The sequence below is a fragment of the Podarcis raffonei genome, chromosome 4, assembly GCF_027172205.1.
Source record: "Podarcis raffonei isolate rPodRaf1 chromosome 4, rPodRaf1.pri, whole genome shotgun sequence".
Taxonomy (NCBI): domain Eukaryota; kingdom Metazoa; phylum Chordata; class Lepidosauria; order Squamata; family Lacertidae; genus Podarcis; species Podarcis raffonei.
In genome coordinates, this window is record NC_070605.1 from 17,788,053 (window position 1) to 17,809,943 (window position 21,891).

A 21,891-nucleotide genomic window follows, 5' to 3' on the forward strand; every position below is an offset into this window, starting at 1 on the left:
TAAATTGACCGCAATGCACTGTAGATCAAGCACAGGCATTTACGGTTGCTGCTGTATTTGTAGGCAGGCTGTGTCCACTTAGAAGCCTACAGTAATAATTTTTCTGTTTCCAGGAAAAGACCTACGATACAAAGTAATTGGAGCTATGCCTCGAGCAACACCATGCTTCCCTTGTGGTGAAGTGCATTAGGGACTCACTGTCTGTGATAACTACAAGGAGTGTTTGCCCCCGTACAAGTTCACTGTGTCCTTTATACGCTGTAAATAAGACTTGGGAGCCAAATAAACAAGATGGTCAGAGAATCCTGATTTGGCTGAGACTAACAGAGATTGCTTTAATTGCAACAGGAAGGAGTTGTTCTTCCCAAATTTGTTTTAAGATGCCACACATGCACATACCATGTTTAGATATTATAGCCAGATAAACAGACAGACAAACAAACAAATGCATTTAATTGTGGATCAAGCTATGATTAGAAGGAGAATTGAAGCCAAAATTTTGCAGGAGAACATGATCATTTTGAAAACAGAATCTTCAAGGTTCCACAATGCCCTCCACACATACTTTTGTGCTGTTTTTCTTAGTTTACAGCCTTGATCAGCTAATGGTTCAGAGCCTTTTCTCCTCAAAATTCCACATTCTTGCCAACCACATGGTATCAGTGATCACATAGCCAACATGCTGATATAATCCGTAACAAATGCTTCCATCTTATCAGTCATATTTGGCTTTGTGACGGTGCTCCATAGCTTCAGACTCAGCTGGGAGCAACACCAGTTCAGAGTGAGGGCAAGAAATAATTGCTGTCACTCAGAATTAGTGGGGGTTTTTTGTGTGGGGGGGGGAGCTGCAATGCAGACACTTGCCCCTGGCACAATCCTCCCTGAAAGATCTCTGAAAGGAACCATATTTCTTGGGACTTGAAAGTATTTGCAAAAAAATATTGGTGAAGCAGTAAAGAGTTTATTTAGTGCAATACATTCTTGCAAGATCAGGTGTCCAAAGTAGGCACACCCCAGCTTTGGCAAAGCATAAGCTTATATTCCCTATACCTGGAGCGCAGGTTCCCTCCCTTGTCTCCCCATTGGCTGGGTACTACAAGGTTACAGCCTATCACGACCGCCTAATATCCCTACTAACATTCCCGCCCCTGTTTACATCGCCCATTACTCTGATTTCAGCACCCCTCTAGCCTTATTTATTATTTCCCTTATTTGGTCTATGTTCCTATGCAGTTACTTGCTAAGCCAAGCAAAAATAACCACATCTTGACCACAAGTTCTAAACCTCTCCAGTTATGAGAAGTGAATCAACCTAGATTGCAGGTGTCTGTCAATAACGGTTATAACCTCATTCTGGCCAGGCGCTCTAAACCTTTCTAGTTATCGGATGTGAATCGATCTGAACTGCTGACATCTGTCTAGCTTGTTGCATTTGTGGTTTATGTGAAAAAGCAGCATCCTCATTCCTCACACCATCTAACTCTTAAAATTCTGTAATTCTTCCAAAGAAGGTTTTTACTTTATGTGATGGATAACGTAGCAGTATCTGTTTTCTTCTCAATTTGCAACAGGGGGATTGTGTCCAGGCTCTAGTGATCCCTGCACAGAGAAACCCTGTCCCGGAGATATGCAATGCGTGGGCTACGAAATCAACCGGAGGCCATTCATCTGTCAATGCCCTCCTGGAAAGCTCGGGGAGTGCTCAGGTACACACTTTGTTCTGTCGCACCATCAGGTATCACCCAAACCATCTTGGTTGTAGAAGTTCAATGCGGATGAAAAGAGGGTTCAATACGGATGAAAAGAGCTTTACTGCTTTTCCAAGCTGGTTCTTGAGTCAGCCAGACTTTGCAAATGCAGTGTTTTTGCTGGTGCTGATGGGAGTTTTAGTCCAAATCTATTTGGAGGGAGCCAGGTTAACAAAAGTCCATCAGAACACATGGCTGGTAGGCTGTATTTAGCTTGACGGAACACGAGTTGTACAGGGCTTCCCCCATGTACCAGCGCTAAAATAATAATAAAAATTGTTATCTGGTTTGTTCACTACAAATAGACCCGATTGCATTTTATGCATGGTAGTAATTCCTATCGAGAAACAACATTTCCCCCCTTATTAGTGAATTAATCTTCCTTAACGTAAGGTGCTTGTACAAGAGGGACAAGTTTTTAATCTATCAGAAGATGGGCTATTCTTTTTTAAAAACATATTCTCCCTTATCAGCCTTGTTAGTCGTGCATCTTCCTTAATTAACTTTTTTTCCCCCTTTGGCAAGTGGTAGGATAATCTCCCAAGTCTTATTTTAAAATGTGTGTGTGTGTGTGTGTGTGTGTGTGTGTGTATATATATGTATATATATATGTGTGTGTGTGTGTGTGTGTGTGTATGTGTGTATATATATATATATATATATATATATATATATATATATGGCTTGTCTCTCTCTATTTTTGCCTCTTCTCCAAATGGTTTTTTCAGGACACACTTCCCTTAGCTTTGCTGGGAATAGTTACATCAAATACCGGGTTTCTGAAAATAGCAAGAAGGAGGAATTCAAGTTGGCGCTGCGTCTGCGGACTCTGCAAAGCAACGGGATTATAATGTACACCAGAGCAAATCCCTGTATAATTCTGAAGGTAATTAAAATAAGTTTATCTTTCCCCGCAGTTATTTTTCTTGATTATACGCTTCCCTCTCTTTGGGCTCCCACTGCTGGGAATGCTGCTCCCATTTTTAGCTGTGGATGCAGAAACTTCAGCGCTCTCAGGGCTTTTCTTTCTGTAGGATAATGAGGAATGAAACCACAGCTTCAGCAACAACGAGGGAACTGTCTCATTGTTTCTGATAGTCATGTTTCTATTGGAGAAAAAATGCTCCTGGGGGTGTAATAGGCTGTAGCAAGCCCAGGCGACTTATTCCGGCGATGCCTGTCAAAGCTGCCCTTAGTTACACAGGAAGCTGCCTTTATACCAAGTCGCACCATTGGTCCACCTAGGTCAGTATTGTCCACACTGATTGGCAGCAGCTTTTCAAGGATTGACAGAAGACCTGGGGATTGAACCTGGGACCCTGTACAAGGCAACTAGATACCCGATCACTGAGCTACATCCCTTCCCCAAGGTTTGATCACCTATGGCAGCGGTTCCTAATTACCGTATTTTTCTATCCATAATATGCACCTGACCATAAGACGCACCTAGTTTTTAGAGGGGGAAAGCAAGCAAAAAAAAAAAAAATTCTGTGCAGAGCATGTAAGCGGCTCTAGCTTTTCTTGCTTTAAACCCTTCCGTTCCTCCTCCTGCTTCGCTGAGAAGCCAGCAGAGCAAGCTGCGCATCTCTCGCTGAAGCCAGCAGAGCAAGAGCGATAGCTGTGGAGTGCCTCTTCTGCTGGCTTCCCAGCAAAGCGGGATGAGGGACAAAAGGGAGCCCTTACAAGGGAGCGTTGAGATGAGCCTGGCAGCAGCTCTTGCTGGCTTTTCCGGGAGGTGTAGGAAGGGACTGACGGGCTGCCCTCTGTCTGTCAGTCCCTTCTCCCACCCGTCAGTCCCTTCTCCCACCTCGCGGGAAAGCCCCCAAGAGCCGCACGCACGCTAGGCGTGGCTTTTTAAAGAGCGCGCGGCTTATGCTGGCTTTTCCAGGAGGTGAGAGAAGGACAGAGGGCAGCCCGTTAGTCCCTTCTCCCTCCTCAGAGAAAAACCAGCAAGAGCCACACACATGCTCCGCGCAGCTCTTTACATGGAGTGCTGAGCAGAGCCTCCCGCCTGCATTCACTCCATAAGACGCACACACATTTCCCCTTACTTTTTAGGAGGGGAAAAGTGCCTCTTATGGAGTGAAAAATACGGTAGCTGTGGACCCCCTGCTTTTCAAAAGCCAAGCCATTAACTTTTGAAAAGGTTGACATCTCTGCTGTAGTTTTTGTTATGCAAATGGTGCCATCATACCCTCCAACATGTCCCAGGGCTAAAACGGGGCACATGTATTCTGGGCCCTCTCAAGAATGAGTGATAAAACCATAGAATTGGAAAGGACCCCATGGATCATCTAGTCTAACTCCCTGCAATGCGCCCATACACAGATCAAATCCACAACCTTGGCTTTATCAACACCATGCTCGAACTAACTGAGCTCACATGACCCGCATGAGAGCACAGCCCAAAAAAACTGCATGTCCTGGACAGTGGACAGGAACCAGGCAGAGGGCCTTCTCAGTGGTGGTGCCCATCCTGTGGAACACCCATCAAATGTCAAGGAAATAAACAGCTATTTGAGTTTTAGAAGACATCTGAAGGCAGCCCGGTACAGCCGTACCTTGGATCTCAAACGTCTTGTGGCTTCCAAACAAATCAGCTCCCGAACGATCGAAACCCAAATGTGAGTTTTCCGGTTTTCGAACAATTTTCAGAAACCTAACGTCCACGCAGCTTCCGATTGGCTGCAGGAGCTTCCTGCAGCCAATCAGAAGTCGCGGTTTGGTTTCCGAACGTTTTGGAAGTCAAACAGACTTCCGGAACGGATTCCATTTGACTTCCAAGGCACGACTGTATAGGGAAGCTTTTGATGTCTTAATGTGTTATTAATATTTTGTCAGGAGCCGCCCTCTGGCTTGCCCAACGCAGTCAGGGGGGCAGCATATAAATATTAATTTTTAATATTATTCTTGCTATAATAATAACAACAACAATAGTGTTGGGGAACTGCAAGGAAAAGAGCATTTCACGCCTTTTTGCTATTGAAGTCAGAATTCCCACCTCTCTTTATACATGTGATCAGACCAGTCCCATATTCCTGCAGATGGATTAGTTTCAGTTAATCTAGTTCAGTGAAATACCTCTTCCTTCTGCCCCAGTTTTTCTGCCTAAAAAGCATGGTGGAGCAATTCTGAGAGCCCATTTGCACAGAACTCTGTCCTTGCCGGCTTCAGAACTCTTGATCTGCATCTGACAGTGCAGGGCTAGCAGAACCTGTGTTTTCATTTGGGAGCCAGAATGCAGACAAAAAAAAATCTGTGTTTCTCTGTCCTTGCCATCAGAGGCACTTGGTAATGTATATGTGGCCTCACTGAGTAAAATTCAATACTGAAAAGTGTGAGGCTGCCATACGTTACCCCCGTCAAGGGTCGCCTGAAACTCCCATTGCTTCAGCTACAAGAAGCCTTGGATGTGATCCCAGGTGCAGCAGGAGCTGGAGAAAGTAATATTTTAATTAAACCTAACATTTCGCCCAAATGAACCTGAAATGCAATCCCACTAACTAAATATTCCCCTGGATGGATGGGCAGGCACCATTTTGTATTCATGAGCTGTGACTGCAGATGGACTTTGCAAGTCTAGGGAGGTCCCAAAAGGACCGTTTGATGGTTTCATTGCCTGTGTTGATATGCAGAAATGGATGACATCCAAGCACCTTATCCAGGCTAATATTCTAAAATGATATACGATGCCCATTCATCTCGCTTTGCTTATTTGGGGAAGCCGTTCAAGCGTGCCAATTTGTATATCCCCTTAGTGGTTGCTTCATACTCTCCTGCTTGGTCAGGATAATGAGGTTTTATGTGGATGCACATCTAGGTATATCAGGGGAGGGGAACTTCCCCCAGCTTTCTGGTGCCCATATATCCGTAGTAGCTATCGCCCCAGCAGCTGCAGCCAGACATACCACCCCCTCCGTCTAGGCAGCCAAGACGTATTGCTACATTTCAAGGGCATATTCTATCCAGCTTGAATCTCTAGAGGAAAGCAGGTGAGTGACGTGACGTCATGGACTGGCTGGATGCAGAGGAGTGGTGGTGGGACGATGATGAGTGGTCAGAGGGAGAAAACAGGGAAGAAGAGGTGTCAGAGGCTGAAGAGGTTACAGGGTTTAGTGAGCAGGAAGAGGCTGGGGCAGAGAGCAGTCCAGGCTCAGAGGCAGAAGAGGCTGGAGAGGAGGAGGAGGAGGGCCAAGAGACAGAGACGAGTCAGGCTCGTGAAAAGCCAAGGTGTATCCCTCTCCTGCTTCAACAAGCTCTTCTCCCCCGGTCCCCCAGGACCAGAAGAGGTATGAAGAGGGAGGTGCAGAGACAGGCACCCCAGCATAGTCTCAGAATGCTTGGACCCAGAGGAGGACGAGGCTTAGGCAACTGTGGGAAGGCAAGGACCTTCAGCCCCCACAACTGCCTCATTGGGGCAAGTTCTGCCATGAAGAGTTGCTGTGCTCACTAGGCCTGTGGGGTTAGCATTTTACATGGCAGCTGCAAAACATCGTCAGCGTCTCCCTCTTGTGGCTTCCTTTTTCAGCTTTCAGAATTTGATTTTTTTAAAAAGCTTTGCATTTTCCCCCAGTTGTGCACAGCCCGCTGCTGTTCAGTCTGGCTATGACTTCCATAGAAAGTCCTAGCTATTTCCTTTTCTGTGGTCTGTCTCTCCTCCCTAGGATTCATTTTAACCGTTACCTTTGCTGAAAGAATTGCACTGCCATTGTTGTTGTTTTCCCCTACGCCCTTTTCCCACTAAATTGTAGGGGTGGTCAGGATTGGGAGGGTGGTATGGGGGAGGCAATATTCATCCCTTTTCCTGCATACAGTGGTCCCAAAAGAAAACGACAGACTTGAATGGCTCTCAGGGAGGATTTGACAAATTCATGGAGGAAAAGGTTGTCAGTGGCTACAAGCTTTGGTGGCTGTGTTGTAGGTTGTGTTGCAGGCACTTGTGTGAGTACCAGGTGCTGAGAACCACAGCAGCTGAATACCAGTTGCTGATAATCACTGCTGTATTTGGGTCCTATTTAAAGACTTCCCTAGGCATCTGTGAGAACAAGGTGCTGGACTAAATAGGCTTTTGTTCTGATCTAGCCAAGCTCTTCTTACTCGCTTGTGTTCTTAAATGGCTTTTTTGCAACTGTGGCTAGAGACAACGGCGGTGTTGAGAAGGGAATGATACTGCTGTTGGCACCTGTGGTATGTGTGTTCCTTCCCACTCTTGTTTCTGATGAAACCTGCATTGCAAGGTTTGGTAAAAAAGGTAAAGGGACCGCTGACCATTAGGTCCAGTCGTGACTGACTCTGGGGTTGTGTTGCTCATCTCGCTTTATTGGTCGAGGGAGCCGGCATACAGCTTCCGGGTCATGTGGCCAGCATGACTAAGCCGCTTCTGGCGAACCAGAGCAGCGTACGAAAACGCCATTTACCTTCCCGCCGGAGTGGTACCTATTTATCTACTTTGACGTGCTTTTGAACTGCTAGGTTGGCAGGAGCAGGGATCGAGCAACGGGAGCTCTCCCCGTCGTGGGGATTCGAACTGCCAACTTTCTGATTGGCAAGCCCTAGGCTCTGTGGTTTAACCCACAGCGCCACCCACGTCCCATGCAAGGTTTGGTAGGAGCTTCAAAACTCTGCCAGCCTGCTTGAAGGGAGGCAACATCACCATCACAGGAAACGGTGTCTCTCTCATACTGCCTTCGCTGCTTTTAAGGACCATAAACTGTCTCCAGGCTGCGAGTTGCATCGGCAGACAGCAATCCTGGCCAGAAACGGTGGTGTCCTCAGCGCTGCCATCCACCCTTGAACCTGCCACAGGCTTTCCTCATTCTTCTTATTTATGAAGCACTTAAAAATTATATTTTGCACTGCGCAAAGGATGAAATAGGCAGAATGGCTGCCAGAACGGTTTACAATCTAGCAGATGTGGCATAAAAGGGAAGGGATGGTAAGGGAAGAAGAGGACACGGAAACACAGAGGGTTCTGGTGGATTTGCATAATGGCCAGGTGGAAAGGCAGCTGATGTGCTTCTTCGCGTACAGGTTGCAATCTGTTCCCTCGGCATTCAGCAAAGCCTCAAGTCCCTCTTTGTCTGCTTGCTTTTGGGTTTGTCCTCGGCTGCTACCTGTGTGGGAGCATCACATATGTAGGTTCAACCTCATTTTTCCTCTCCTAAGACGGAATCTGAAGTCTACTTGAAATGCTTATTGGGCAAGTGCTGCAAATTCTGTGATGGAGGAGAAAGGGCATACCCACCCCCACTTCTGCCATGCTCTTGAGATATGCTCTTTGCACCCACAAAACCTTTTAGTCTCCTCCACATACACAGTACATCACAAGGCGATGAGAGCAATTGCCTTTTTCTCCCTTGAGAAGTACATAGACCTGAAAGAGGAAGTTGGAAAAGCGACACTCTATCCCACTTCCTTTTTCACCTCTATCTGCCCGTCAAAGGCTCAGGTTAATTCTACTAGATCTGACCCATTGGGAAAGTGACATACACTGTGTACCTTTCCTTTTCATGTCTTTACAGTGGAGTGCTGAACCAGGAGTGGGTGGAGGTGAACTGACAGCACTCAGTCACAAATCCAAATGGGCCTATGAGCTTAAAAGGGTTGGCATACATGACACATTGCACGCTGCTCCATACAAAATCCTAAACACACTGTCAAAAAAGGGAAGAAATGACAACAGAAATGGTGTGGGTTAAACCACAGAGCCTAGGACTTGCCGATCAGAAGGTTGGCAGTTCGAATCCCCGCGACAGGGTGAGCTCCTGTTGCCTGGTCCCTGCTCCTGCCAACCTAGTAGTTCAAAAGCACGTCAAAGTGCAAGTAAACGGGAAGGTAAACGGCGTTTCTGTGTGCTGCTCTGGTTTGCCAGAAGCGGCTTAGTCATGCTGGCCACATGACCTGGAAGCTGTACGCCGGCTCCCTCGGCCAATAAAGCCAGATGAGCGCCGCAACCCCAGAGTCAGCCACGACTAGACCTAATGATCAGGGGTACCTTTACCTTTACCTTTTATGGGCTGCCATGAGGACATGTCACTCATGTTACGTTATGTATGTGGTGGAAAGGAGGGAGGCATAGCTGGTCCTCTTCCACACACATAGCATCACTGGTCCAGTAAGTGTCCGAACCGGGCTTGTACATCTCTTTCTTTCTTTCTTTCTTTCTTTCTTTCTTTCTTTCTTTCTTTCTTTCTTTCTTGTTTGTTACGACTACAGATGGGTTACAACCTGATATGTCACTGAATTATGCCACACTTGGGCCCAGATATCATAGCCTGGGCTAGTAATTCTCACCTCAAGGAAGAGACAAGCATTGCAAACCCCCAAGAATTCTTCTTCGGATCGGATTAAAATTCAAGCCGCAGAAGGATCCTTGGCTCATCACCACCCCAGTCTGCAAACTGAAACCCCCTAAAACAAAACTTTTGCAGAGCCAGGAGAAGGACTGCCTAGACCACCCTTGACCTTGCAAGAGCTGTCAGTTGAGGGCAAGGGATTTAGGAGGAACTAGAACCATTTCCCAACTTGTGCGGTGGGACAGGACATGTGGGACGGGGACAGCTAAGGTTGCTTCATGGTGCCAAAGTAGTAAGTGAATAACAACATAGGACAGTGATCCCAGATAATCTGACTGTTTCGCTGGAATCTTCTTCAGCACAACCCATAAATTAGAAAAATGCACAAGGAGCAGTGGTCATGAGAATATATAATCACTTACCACTTCGGCACCATGAACACCTAAAAAACTTTTACCGTTTATCCCACAAGATAGCATCTATTACTTTGTTTCAACCATAGACTTATTATACTTCTACGGACTTTCAAAGACTGACAGATGATTTCAAATATATTAGAGAATTTACAAGTGTACCCATTTTGTTTTTGTTGTACTAAATCATGTATATTATGCAATAAGAATTGCAGTGCTATCTAGTATGCTGGTCTTCGTGTTGCTTGCATTGTTTGTTGCGTTAACTTTGCAACACAGGGGTTTGTTGTTCTGTAAAGGTTGTCTCTCAGGCAGTCCATGGGTGGCTTGCCCATCACTAGTCACAAGCCATTTGGTTAGGTCATTTTTAGGACATTTGCCAGCAGCTGCTTCCCGCTGTCATTGCAATATTGCAGTCCATTCACAATGTAATGCAATGTACTGTAAACGGGCAGAGGCCAGCTCTGGTTATTAGCAGAGTGAGAAGAAGCAATAGGAGTGACTGAGAGGGACACTAGGAAGTTGTAGCAGCAGCAGGAGGCAGACTGGAAGCAAGCAAAAAAAACCGTGTTCTAAGAGCAATAGGGTTTGCCCTGTTGTATAGAGGCAAAGATGAGTCAGATAGCAGAGACATGCAAACAAAGGCAAAGGGGCGGTGAAGGCTTCTTCAGCTCAGGAAGTGCAGAGATGGTGTTATAAAGTCAACTGCTAAAAATAAATTGTCATGGCAATGGAGTCTTCAACAGTAGCTAGTCCTGCACCGATCAGTACATGTGAATATATCCCTAAGCAACCTAATGCACAGAAGTTGCTGGAGCAGAATCCCAGTGCAGGCGTCATCCCCCCCCCCCCAACTAACATGGGAGTTACGTTCCAGGCCCCCACACACATGTGAAATTGCGTAAAGTGGGGAGAAGCCTTTAAACACCCTCTCTGCCACTCTCTCTCCAATCAATACAAAAAGTACTGTATCCAAAAATATCCACAACTTGAATTGAAGCTCTGGGGCCAGCAGGAGGCTGGATGACATGTGGGAAAGTGACTCTTGCTGCTGCACTACCCCGCACGTCAGCTGTTACACTCAGCAACGTAAACAAAGCCCCGCCTCACCTCCAGTCTGTTTGGGGCTTCCTCCACCCTCATTGACATCCTCTTTGGGCTCCAGGGAGGGTCTCCTCATGAGCCACGAGGACCCTGCAGCTCTCTCTCACCATTTCCAGGTGTGAACCTGTTTATTTATTTCCCAGCAACACATATGTAATTGGGGAGATGCCTGTACTTTGCAGGTCACTTAAATGTAACCACCATCCTGCTGTGATCAATAACAGCAGAATGTTAGCACACACTGCTGATGCTGACCACATTGCATTATGGAACAAATCTAAGGGCACGCAGTCCATCATTGTCCTGACATTTCTGCTTTCCCGTTGCAGATCGTGGATGGCAAACTGTGGTTCCAGCTGGACTGTGGAACCGGCCCGGGCATCTTGGGGATTTCCGGCAGGGCTGTTAATGATGGGAGCTGGCACTCGGTCTTCCTGGAGCTGAACCGGAATTTCACCAGCCTGTCGCTCGACGACAGCTACGTGGAGCGCCGCAAAGCCCCGCTCTACTTCCAGACGCTCAGCACCGACAGCTCAGTTTACTTCGGCGCCCAGGTGCAGGTGGACAACGTCCGGAGCCTGACGGACAAGAGAGCCACGCAGGTCTCGAGCGGCTTCCAGGGCTGCTTGGACTCCGTCGTCCTCAACAACAACGAGCTGCCGCTGCAGAACAAGCGCAGCAGCTTTGCAGAAGTGGTCGGCCTGACTGAGCTGAAGCTGGGCTGTGTGCTGTATCCGGATGCCTGCGAGAGGAGCCCTTGCCAGAATGGAGGGACTTGTCTGAGTGTGCCATCTGGTGGTGAATATCTTGCATTCAGTCTTACATTTCCGGAGGTGGCGGGGAGGGAGATTGGTTGAGCTTTAAGTTTCTCATGCCAGCAGTCACCATTGGGGGGGGGGCGTTGAGAGAGAAAGAGGTTTTGTTGAACTAAGGAATGGGTTGGAAACAGCCTCTGCTTCCTTCTTGGCACAGAACTATCAGCTTAATAATCTGCCTCATTTCAATTAGCAACATCTTGCTGCGTCCCTTCCAGCTCTGATCAATAGCATTGTCGGGTTGTTTGGCCATTATTGCAGGCTGTGTGGAAGCATTTCTGGAGCCAAGTAGGCTGGGTCACAACTGAGTTTGTGGCAGCAAAGGAGGCCTTCGTAAAGAATGAATACATCCAAATGGAAGTGCCACATCTAGCTGTTGCAAACATATACAGTGGACTCTCAGGTTACGTACCTCTCTGGATACGTAATCTCTGGGTTGTGAAAGCGGCAAACCCAGAAGTATTTTTTGGGTTTCGCCGCATGTCCAGAAGCGCTCTGCCTGCCACGTGCATGCACAGAAGTGCTCTATCACACCATGTGCAGAAGCGGCGCCTCTGGTTACAGATTTTTCAGGATGCTCACGGACCCCCAGAACAAATTAAATCTGTATCCAGGGGGTCCACTGAATCCCAGAAGAAGTGGAAGTACAGTGGTACCTTGAGTTACAAACGCTTCAGGTTACAAACGCTTCAGATTACAGACTCCGCTACCCCGGAGTAGTACCTCGGGTTAAGAACTTTACTTCAGGGTGAGAACAGAAATAGCGCACCAGTGGGAGGCCCCATTAGCTAAAGTGGTACCTCAGGTTAAGAACAGTTTCTGGTTAAGAACGGACCTCCGGAACGAATTATGTTCTTAACCAGAGGTACCACTGTACATGTACAATTCTTACAAATGACCTTCCTCTGCCTGGCTGCTGTTTGCGGGTCACTTTAAATGTGAACTGGTCCATAGAATCGTGACCTCAGACAGACCCAATAGCTCCCTTATCCTAATCAAAAACATCCCTGAGATAGGATTGCCCCACAAATAGAGAGATGGAGAGCTAAGCATCAAACAGCTCTTCACACAAACTTGCTCTTGATCCCTTTGGGGATTTGGTTCATCACTAAAATAATATATACGCACGTTACTGTGATTAACAAAACAGATATTTATATGGCAAAACGTTTCCCTTTCCACCTTCGTCAGCTGCTCTGATTAAAAAAGAAACACACACACTGATGAAGGCGGAAATGTTTTGCCACAAAAATAAAATCTCTGTTTTGTTAATCACAGAAATATATACACACACACCTACATGCATACATATGCTTATTATTTCTTTGTCTGAGAATGCCTTCTGAGCTTCTGAATTTCGCTGAGGTTCCTGCATTGCAGGGGGTTGGACTAGAAGACCCTCAGGGTCCCTTCCACCTCTGCAATTCCATGATTCTTGCTTTAGGCTGCAGTGGAAGCCCAAGCACTCAGGATTCCACTGCGCTGATGCATCCTCGTGCAAGCCTAAGGTGTGTCTGCAGGCACACAGCGACAGATGCAACTGTTTCGCATTCCCAGCTTGTCGTCTGCCACAATATCACAAAGGGAAACTTGCGTAGATAAGATTCACAAGCTGGATGTGCAACTGAACGTTGCTCATCTCACTTATACACCTGCGACCTGCAACAAAACATGGCTGCCTATCCTCCTCTCTAAGAGGAGAGTGCTCCTCTTCAGGGTTCTGGGCAGCCAACTGTGCTGTCCTGCAGGATATGAGTAAGATGCAGGGAACTAAAGCAGGGAATCACTCCCCAATTCCCCACCATTTTTTCTCCTCCAGCTTGCACTCAACATTACACAGCTATTGAACATGAGCAGTCCTCAGTCAGCTACTGGGGAAGGAGGAGTTTCCCCCTTAGTTTTCTACTGTTGCAAATTTTGGGGTTCCCTTGATGCCTCCCTCTTCCTTCTCAGTGGTCTCATATCAGCTCCAAGTCTGTTGGCACTCACCACTTGGGTTCCCTGTTAGGAGGAGTTGCTCTTCAGATATTACGACACCAATGCTTTGCCTAGACATGGGGCACGCAAAATATGCAATTTGTTGCAATGTCCAGATTGGCCCTGAGTCTTGGCCCGTGAGAGGGCATTCGCGTCCTGAACCACCCAGGAACTGAATTTGAATTTCCCTTGACCTGCAATTCCTCTCCCATCTGTCGATTGACCCGTCCAGGAGCCCTTCTCAGACTGTTGCTGTACACAGGACACTTACCCACACAAGGATGCAGGAAACCATAGAATCACAGAGTTGCCATGCAGGAATATGCAGCTGCCCCTTATTGGGGATCGAACCTGCAACCTTGGTATCATCAGCACCATCCTTCAACCAACTGAGCTATCATATGCTGTGGAGGTTCAGGGGACATTTCAGCATTTGCCAGGACGCTGCTCAGTAGCCGTCCTGCATGACCCTGATTCCCAATCTCAGTAGTTCTTCCCCATTTGGTTCAGAAAATCCCTGTGCGGTACGAATATTAACACTGACTCCTTTCTCGTTTGCTTTGGTTTAGCGGGGAGTGAGCTTGAGGGCACGTCAGCTGAACTGAAGATGGTGCCCAGAGAGCTGAAAGGTAGTGAATGTAAAAGCTTTAGCACATTAAACAAGTAAAGACAGCAGGCTTGGAATTTAATATGAGGCATCAGGGCGCATGTTGGGGCTAACTTGTATGTTTAATGGCTCTTTATCTGCAAATAGGAGGTTGAGGAAAGAGAGCACGTAGCAGGACCCAGCGAGGAAAGAAGGGTAATAATTCAAAAGATGTAGAAGCTTTCAAGGAAATTGCTAAACAAGATTATTTACGTCCCTGGGGAGTGAGGATAAAACAAATGCCTAACTTTAACTTGGCGTATAATAAATTAGGTCAAGCGTTCGCCGCATGAATAAACTAAGTAAAAGGAGGAAACCAGGCTCCTCTTCCTATTGATTTCGCTGGAGTCTATTTACACGACCAGTCAGCAAATAGCATGATGTGCAAATTGAAACCTTTCTAACAAATCACTTTAGGATAATTTCCCCCTTCTGTCCTCCCCCCAGGCAGAGTTAGATATTTCACATTTTACATTGGCTGCTGGGAGGGGAATGGGCTGCGTGAATACATCTCCAAATGATGGGTTCATTTTATTATGAGAGGCATATAAACAGCTCTGCAGTGAAATGGTTTGCCTCTACATTCTCTGCTCCAAAGCTACTTAGGCCTCCATGCGTTCGTTGTTGTTGCTGCTGCTGCTGGAAAGCAAACACCCTGGGGGGATATTTCAGCATGCAGGCTCGCTCTCTTTTTCTCTCGTTAGGAAATCTATTTGCCCGGGGTTTTTTTTTTCACTGTCTCAGCAGTATATGTAAATAAAGGATTGTTATGGTGCCATAATTCTAAAGCAATGGGCCCTAACTGTGCGCCAGCCAATCTATAAAGCAATCTGCTGTGACATCGATGTGGCCACTCTTTTTTTTTTTTTTCTCTCCCGCCCCCAGTTCCAAGGCAAAATAAATTTGTTAGCCCAAGAGATCCTCTGCACATTAAAAAGTGCATACGTAATTAAATGGGGCTGGGTGCAAGGTCTCTGCTCTTTGTCAGATGCCCTCAAACTTCAGCCATGTGTGGCAGAGGATTGCGTTTGCCGGAAGAGATGCTGGCGGCAGCCGCGGTAGAACGGGACTGAAGACCTTTCCGCACATTACTCAGTCACTGTGAACCAGGGACATGTGTTGTAAACAAAATCTGCCCTTTTTCCCTTATGGGGTATCCAAGAGCCCATACAGTGGCACCTCGAGTTAAGAACTTAATTCGTTCCAGAGGTCCATTCTTAACCTGAAACTAAAGCACCACTTTAACTAATGGGGCCTCCCACTGCTGCTGCACCACCACTGCACGATTTCTGTTCTCATCCTGAAGCAAAGTTCTTAACCCAAGGAACTATTTCTGGGTTAGCAGATTCTGTAACCTGAAGCGTCTGCAACCTGAAGCGTCTGTAACCCGAGGTACCACAGTATAGAGTCCTTACGTGGGTTCCCTATTGGTAGGAGAAAATAACAGAGGCCAGCCAGAGAATACTGAGAAGCAAAGCAGCTAGTAAGCCTGATCTTTATTAAAGCTGTTGTAACAGGGTGCTCCCCGCACAGAGAGGAGGATCCAGAACAAAGGTGTGCCTGCCCTTATATAGACAATTTAAATTCCCTGCCCTGGAGCTCAAGACCACCCCTCCATATATCATACATACATCACAGAAGGGGTGTAACCCAAGACCATCCCCCAGAGACATCATACCTACATCACAGAAAAGGTGGTCTACAACAGAAATTTGAATGTTGTTGTTTTTCCTGTCTGCCAGGTTATCTGATAATGCCTTATCTGATTGCCTTTCCTGATAGTCTGGCCATTCCTTTGAGATGGTGATTACTAAATTCCTGTAACAAGGAAGGTTTTTTCACCTCCTCCCTCCTTGCAGAGAAACATTTGGTCAGCTTGGGAGTCAAAATGGTTTCAGGACTGTCTTCCTGTGCTGCTCCAGACCTGTGGTTTATCTATTTATGTATGTGTTTGCTTGGTACGTTTATTACATATCTAAGACCTTAAAATTCTTATAACACATGTCATAAGAAGAGCCTGCCAGTTCAGGCCAATGGCCTTTCTAGTCCAGCATCCTGTTCTGACTGGCCAACCAGATGCCTGTGGAAAGTCTTCAAGCAGGACAGGAGCACAGCAGCACTCTGCCCACCTGCAGTCCCCAGCAATTGGGGTATCCAGAGGCGTATTTGTGTCTTAGGGCCCTCATATTTACTGGACCGCCTCTCCTGGTATGCCCCGCAGAGGACCTTAAGGTCCATGAATAACCATAGTTTAGAGGTCCCAGGCCCTAAGGAAGTCAGATTATCCTCCACCAGGGCCAGGGCCTTCTCAGTGATGGCTCCGACCTGGTGGAATGCTCTGTTCCATGAGACCAGGGCCCTGCAGGATTTAACCTCCTTCCACAGGGTCTGTAAGACAGAGCTATTCTGCCTGGCTTTCAATTTGAATTTAGCCTGATCTTTTATTCCCCTTCCTTCCCTTCCCCTCCCCCTTTTATGAAGATTACCTGCTCTGGGATCCCACAGGTAATTCTCCCCTGGTCTCCTCGCTAGCCCAAATAGGACTAATCTAGCCAGCTAGCCCTGGTGATCATCTAATGTTTATTGGATGGATTTCCCCCTAAATTGATTTTTGATTTTTGAATTTATTATTATTCACGCTTTTATACTGTATTTTATGCTGGGTTTTTTGTTGTATCACAATTAAGTGTTTTAAATTTGTTGTTAGCTGCCCTGAGCCCGGTTTTCTGAACTGGGAATGGCGGGGTATAAATAATAATTAAAATATATTATCATCATCATCATCATCATCATCTCTGACAGTAGAGGCAGAACGTGGCCATTGTGCTAGTAGCCAGTGAAAGCCCACCCCACTCCCCGAATTTGGCCAGCCCTCTATAAAGCCATCCAGGGTGGTGACTATCACTGCCTCCAGGGGTTGGACTAGATGACCCCTGGGGTCCCTATGATTCAATGATTCCAATCATTTGTTTTTAAACATCATTTTAATACTTTTTTTTTTAGATGAGAATTTTGTTGGGACATTCAAAAAAATCCAAAAGCCAGTGGATATCTATCAATTTATATCAGAATTCAGAAAGGTCAAATTTCTTAATTTCTAAAACTCCCCTGTCCCCTAATGCAAGGGTGTGGGTGGTACACATCTCTGTAAACACAAGTTTCTTCTCTTCTCTTGTTGTTCACGCTTCATCCGGTCAAGTGTGCATCTCAGATGTACAAACAAATAAATAATGTCATGTATGAATCAGCCCAAAAAATAGCACACAGGAAGCAAAGATATTCATTTATTCCACTTCAGAAAGGAAGCCTCTGTTTACCTTTCAGAAAAGATTTAAACCAAAGCATTGTATTTGGTTGCTTGATGGAATTAAAGGATTCTTAAATGAGAGTTCTCCAGCTAACTCGTTTGTGGATTTAAGCCCTTAAGTACATTTGTTGTCAGCAAAAAGGATCAAATAACTGAATCAAGCCCTATTTGTGATTCCTGTGTAAGACACTGTTGTAACTTCATCAGCTTCTGTGCAGTTTGAGAGATAAAAGATGAAATATCTCTTGAAACCATATTGAAGGGATAGTCATTTATGCATTGGCTTCAGTCAAATTAACCTGTTTCTACTGATGGGTCGACAGTGCTTATTTTTGTCATGTCGGGGAAATATTTTGGGCATTGTGCAATTACGTCCATTGGTTCCAATGGGTTTACTCTGAGTATGACTTACTTGGCAGAAAAGTTGCAGGTAGCATTTAGCATTCCGTACAATATCCTTTTTGTACATTGCAAACACACACCACCTGCCAAATACAGAAACAGCTGTGCAAGTAGTTGATGGCACTTGTTTGCAGCCACTGAAGCTTCTCTCACTTTTCATTCACACATGATGATGAAATCAGCTCCTGTATTTCACATAGCTGTGAAATTCAGCGTGTGCATTGACTAGAATTTGCATTCAATTTTACACAAGTTGTCTCTTGCTTATTTCTTCCACCAACAGCAGCACATTCCAAACTGAAAGGCATTCTTGGAATCACTTTTGAGAATCCCCCAGTTCATCTGCTGGACCCAGCTTGTGACCCCTACTAAGCCAAATATAGCCCACACCTCCCATACATGGCTCACCAGAACATTGATTAAACTGAGACTTGCAAAAACAGCATTCAACTTAGGGAGAAGATCACAACTTAAACAGGCGTGTTATAGAACAGGTACAGGTAACCTGTGGCCCTACAAGTGTTGTTGACCCAAAACTCCCATCATTCCTGACCATTTACCACATTCACGGAGGCTGATGGGAGCTGGAATCCAGCAATACATGGAGGGCTGCAAGTTCCCCACTCCTTTTGTGGGGAGAGAGCATTGCAATAAGACGGATCAGCTATTATCCAGAGGTATGGCTACTCTTTGATAGTGTTAAAGAAACACTGTTTTTTTTATTAAAAAAACTCACCCCACTGGTCTTCTTTTATATTAAGCTTAAATGTCCTTCAACCTCTTTGTTAAAAAAAGATTGCGATCAACATGGGATCTCTAAAATCATTGTCACCTAAGGTCATTCAGACATGAGGTTTTGCTTAAATAGAGATTATGCTTAAACAATGTAATACGGGAAGTTGTTCCTCAGACCTTGCAACTGAAAGCTGTAGATTTTTATGGCTCCAAAACGAGCCGTATTCTTAAGCCAGCCACTAGGGGGAAATAAAGCCCCACTTATGAATGCTAATAGGCAAACTGTACTGTTTGGAGAGCAATCTTTGATTTGTGTGCTTGTTTTTTTGTTTGTTTTTAAAACACCTTAGGTTACCAGTGCAGCTGCCTCTCTCAGTTCACCGGGCGAAACTGCGAGTCTGAGATCACTGCCTGCTTTCCAAATCCTTGTCGCAACGGAGGCTCATGCGATCCCATTGGCAACGCTTTCATCTGCAACTGCAAGAGCGGGTTAACGGGACTGACGTAAGTTTGATGCTTGTACTTCCCGGGCAGTTGTTGGAGGTCAAGCGGTACTATGCACCTAGGTTACAGGTCCAGCATCGCCGGTAAACAAGATCATCTTGTAGCAAAGTGGGGGGGGACCTTGAAGAGTTAGTGCAAGTAAGCACAATGAGGACCATTGGCCTAACTCAACCTTCCCCAACCCAGTGCCCTCCAGATGATTTGGACTGCAGTTCCCATTGTCCTCAATCAGGATAGCCAATGGTCAGGGAAGATGGGAGTTGTAGTCCAAAGTTCAGGAGGACATCATCTGAAGAAGGCCAGCCTAGCTCAGCCCTTTGCTCTGTGTATAAAGTAATGATCTGAGGGCACATGAGAAAACACTCAAGGGGAAGGAGATGGGCCCTGACTGGGTTGTCCGGCTTCCAACAAATGAAACACATTAGCACAGTAAAACATTAAACATTAAAAACTTCTCTATTCAGGGCTGCCTTCAAATGTCTTCTAAAAGTCAGATAGTTGTTTATCTCCTTTACATCTAATGGGAGGACATTCCACAGGGTGGGTGCCACTACCGAGAAGGCCCTCTGCCTGGTTCCCTGTAACCTCACTTCTCACAGGGAGGGAACTGCCAGAAGGTCCTTGATGCTGGATCTCAGTGTCTGGGCTGATTGATGGTGGCAGAGATGCACCTAGAGGGCCACTTGTGGCCTCTGATGTCACCCCTACTTTTTCCCCCCTTCAGGTGTGAGGAAGATATTAACGAATGCGAGAGAGAGGAGTGCGAAAATGGCGGCTCTTGCGTCAACGTATTTGGGTCCTTTCTGTGCAACTGCACTCCGGGATACGTGGGCCAGCACTGTGGGCTGAGACCGGTGGTCGTCCCAAACATCCAAGCCGGCCATTCTTACGTGGGCAAAGAGGAGCTCATCGGCATCGCTGTCGTGCTTTTCGTCATATTCCTGTTGGTCGTCCTTTTCGTAGTGTTCCGCAAGAAAGTGTTCAGGAAGAACTACACCCGCAACAACATCACCTTGGTGCAAGACCCGGCGACCGCCGCTCTGCTTCACAAGAGCAACGGGATTCAGTTCAAAAACATGAGGAACAGCGGGGATGGCCGCAATATTTATCAGGAGGTGGGGCCGCCTCAGGTCCCCGTGAGGCCCATGGCCTACACCCCTTGCTTCCAGAGCGACTCAAGGAACAATTTGGACAAGATCGCCGATGGGCTGGGGGTGGAGCATCAGGAGATGACAACGTTCCACCCAGAGTCTCCTCGGATCCTGACAGCCAGGCGAGGAGTCGTCGTGTGCAGTGTGGCCCCCAACCTTCCTGCTGTGTCTCCGTGCCGTTCCGACTGCGACTCCATCAGGAAGACCTGGGAAAACGGCACTGAAAGTGAGTGGTTTAGGCAGAGGCACATTTATTGGTTTCGCGAAATTTTGTATACTGCTTCGATTGTAGGAAGAAACCTCAAAAGTGGCTTGCGAACAAGATAGAAGCAATAAAATTATCACTAGAAATTTTGCAGCCATAACTTACAGAAAACAATTTTTATCAACCTTCTGAGAAAAATACAAAACATTAAACAAAGCCACAGAGACTTGCGAACTACCCAGCTTAAAATGAACTTATAATGTCTGGTTTCAGTAGATTTTTCAAATGCTTAACTCAGTCTTTTAGATAAGTTCATGAAGATACCAACAAAAGGTAAGTTCGGTGTTATTCACAATACCGAGAGATGCTAGTGGAGTTGTAGATAGATGTTAATAAAGTTGTAGACAATGATAAAGTATGTATAATTATTGTTCTGTGTAGATTGATTGCCAATGTATTGCATGAGTCACACTATCAGCAGCACAGGTTGCATTTTTCTAGCATAACTTACGGAAAGTCGAAACCACAAAGTCAAACTCATGCCAGCTTTCTAAACATGTGGATTACAGGGCTCTCCCTGCCCCCTATTTCTTACTTCATTCACTCATTAATTTATTCCCACCATGGCTGTCGGACTGGCTTGCAGATCAAGAGAGAATAACACACAGTCCCTGCCCTCACCTTCACAACCTAAAAATATACAACACGAAAGGAAAAACGGGGGGTGCATTACGGCTGCACATAGAGTGGTCTTTGAACAACTCACATTTTTGTGGTGAGGCAGATGCACCTACCTTTTCACTAAAATGGGGGTTGTTAATTGCCAGCCTTTGGGCCACATTTGGGTGTCAGAATTCTGCCACCACCAGCCTTCCAAATATTCCCGCTGTCTTTATCTTTTCCTTTAGCAGATAAGGCAGCAGAAGGGGGTGAAAAGAGCACGGAGGAGAGTTTTTTATTTTTAAAATCTTTTAAGCTGGGTTGATTCTTATACTTACTGTATTTTTTGCTCTATAAGACTCACTTTTCCCCTCCTAAAAAGTAAGGGGAAATGTGTGTGCGTCTTATGGAGCAAATACAGGCTGCGCAGCTATCCCAGAAGCCAAAACAGCAAGAGGGATTGCTGCTTTCGCTGTGCAGCGATCCCTCTTGCTGTTCTGGCTTTTGAGATTCAGAATATTTGTTTTCTTGTTTTCCTCCTCCAAAAACTAAGTGCGTCTTGTGTTCTGGTGCGTCTTATAGAGCGAAAAATACGGTAATTATTTTAAATACCGTCTTGAATTCCAACTTGGCAGGAATGGGCAGGATGTAAATATATTGAATATAACAACAGTAATAATAATAGTTGAAGTAGCTTTGATTGCACATTATTAGATTCAGTAAAGATTTGTGTACCTGCCCCGCCAATTTCCTTTCCTTTCTTTTGTATGTCTAGGCAAAGGACTTGATGACGTGGAAGAGGTGACCTGTTTTTCAGGAAGCAATAAAGGCAGCAATTCTGAAGTCCAGTCCCTCAGTTCTTACCAGTCAGACTCGGGCGATGATAATGGTAATGACATAGCTGTCTTAACCCCCTCACTTATCAC

The 21,891-nt window shown here is 46.0% G+C and overlaps 1 protein-coding gene across 8 annotated transcripts in view; it reads left to right on the plus strand.

Moving 5' to 3' along the window:
* FAT3 (FAT atypical cadherin 3) overlaps positions 1 to 21,891 on the plus strand; it is a 450,775-nt gene that overhangs the window by 418,791 nt on the left and 10,093 nt on the right. For 7 of the 8 annotated variants that reach the window (XM_053385571.1, XM_053385573.1, XM_053385578.1 and 4 more), the window contains 6 exons: positions 1,575 to 1,709; positions 2,480 to 2,637; positions 10,893 to 11,361; positions 18,796 to 18,949; positions 19,674 to 20,326; positions 21,741 to 21,854. In XM_053385571.1, the coding sequence (XP_053241546.1) occupies positions 1,575 to 1,709; positions 2,480 to 2,637; positions 10,893 to 11,361; positions 18,796 to 18,949; positions 19,674 to 20,326; positions 21,741 to 21,854 (1,683 nt within the window). Of the gene's footprint in view, positions 1 to 1,574; positions 1,710 to 2,479; positions 2,638 to 10,892; positions 11,362 to 13,924; positions 13,985 to 18,795; positions 18,950 to 19,673; positions 20,327 to 21,740; positions 21,855 to 21,891 lie in introns of all 8 variants that reach the window. The other variant, XM_053385580.1, reaches the window with a different exon arrangement.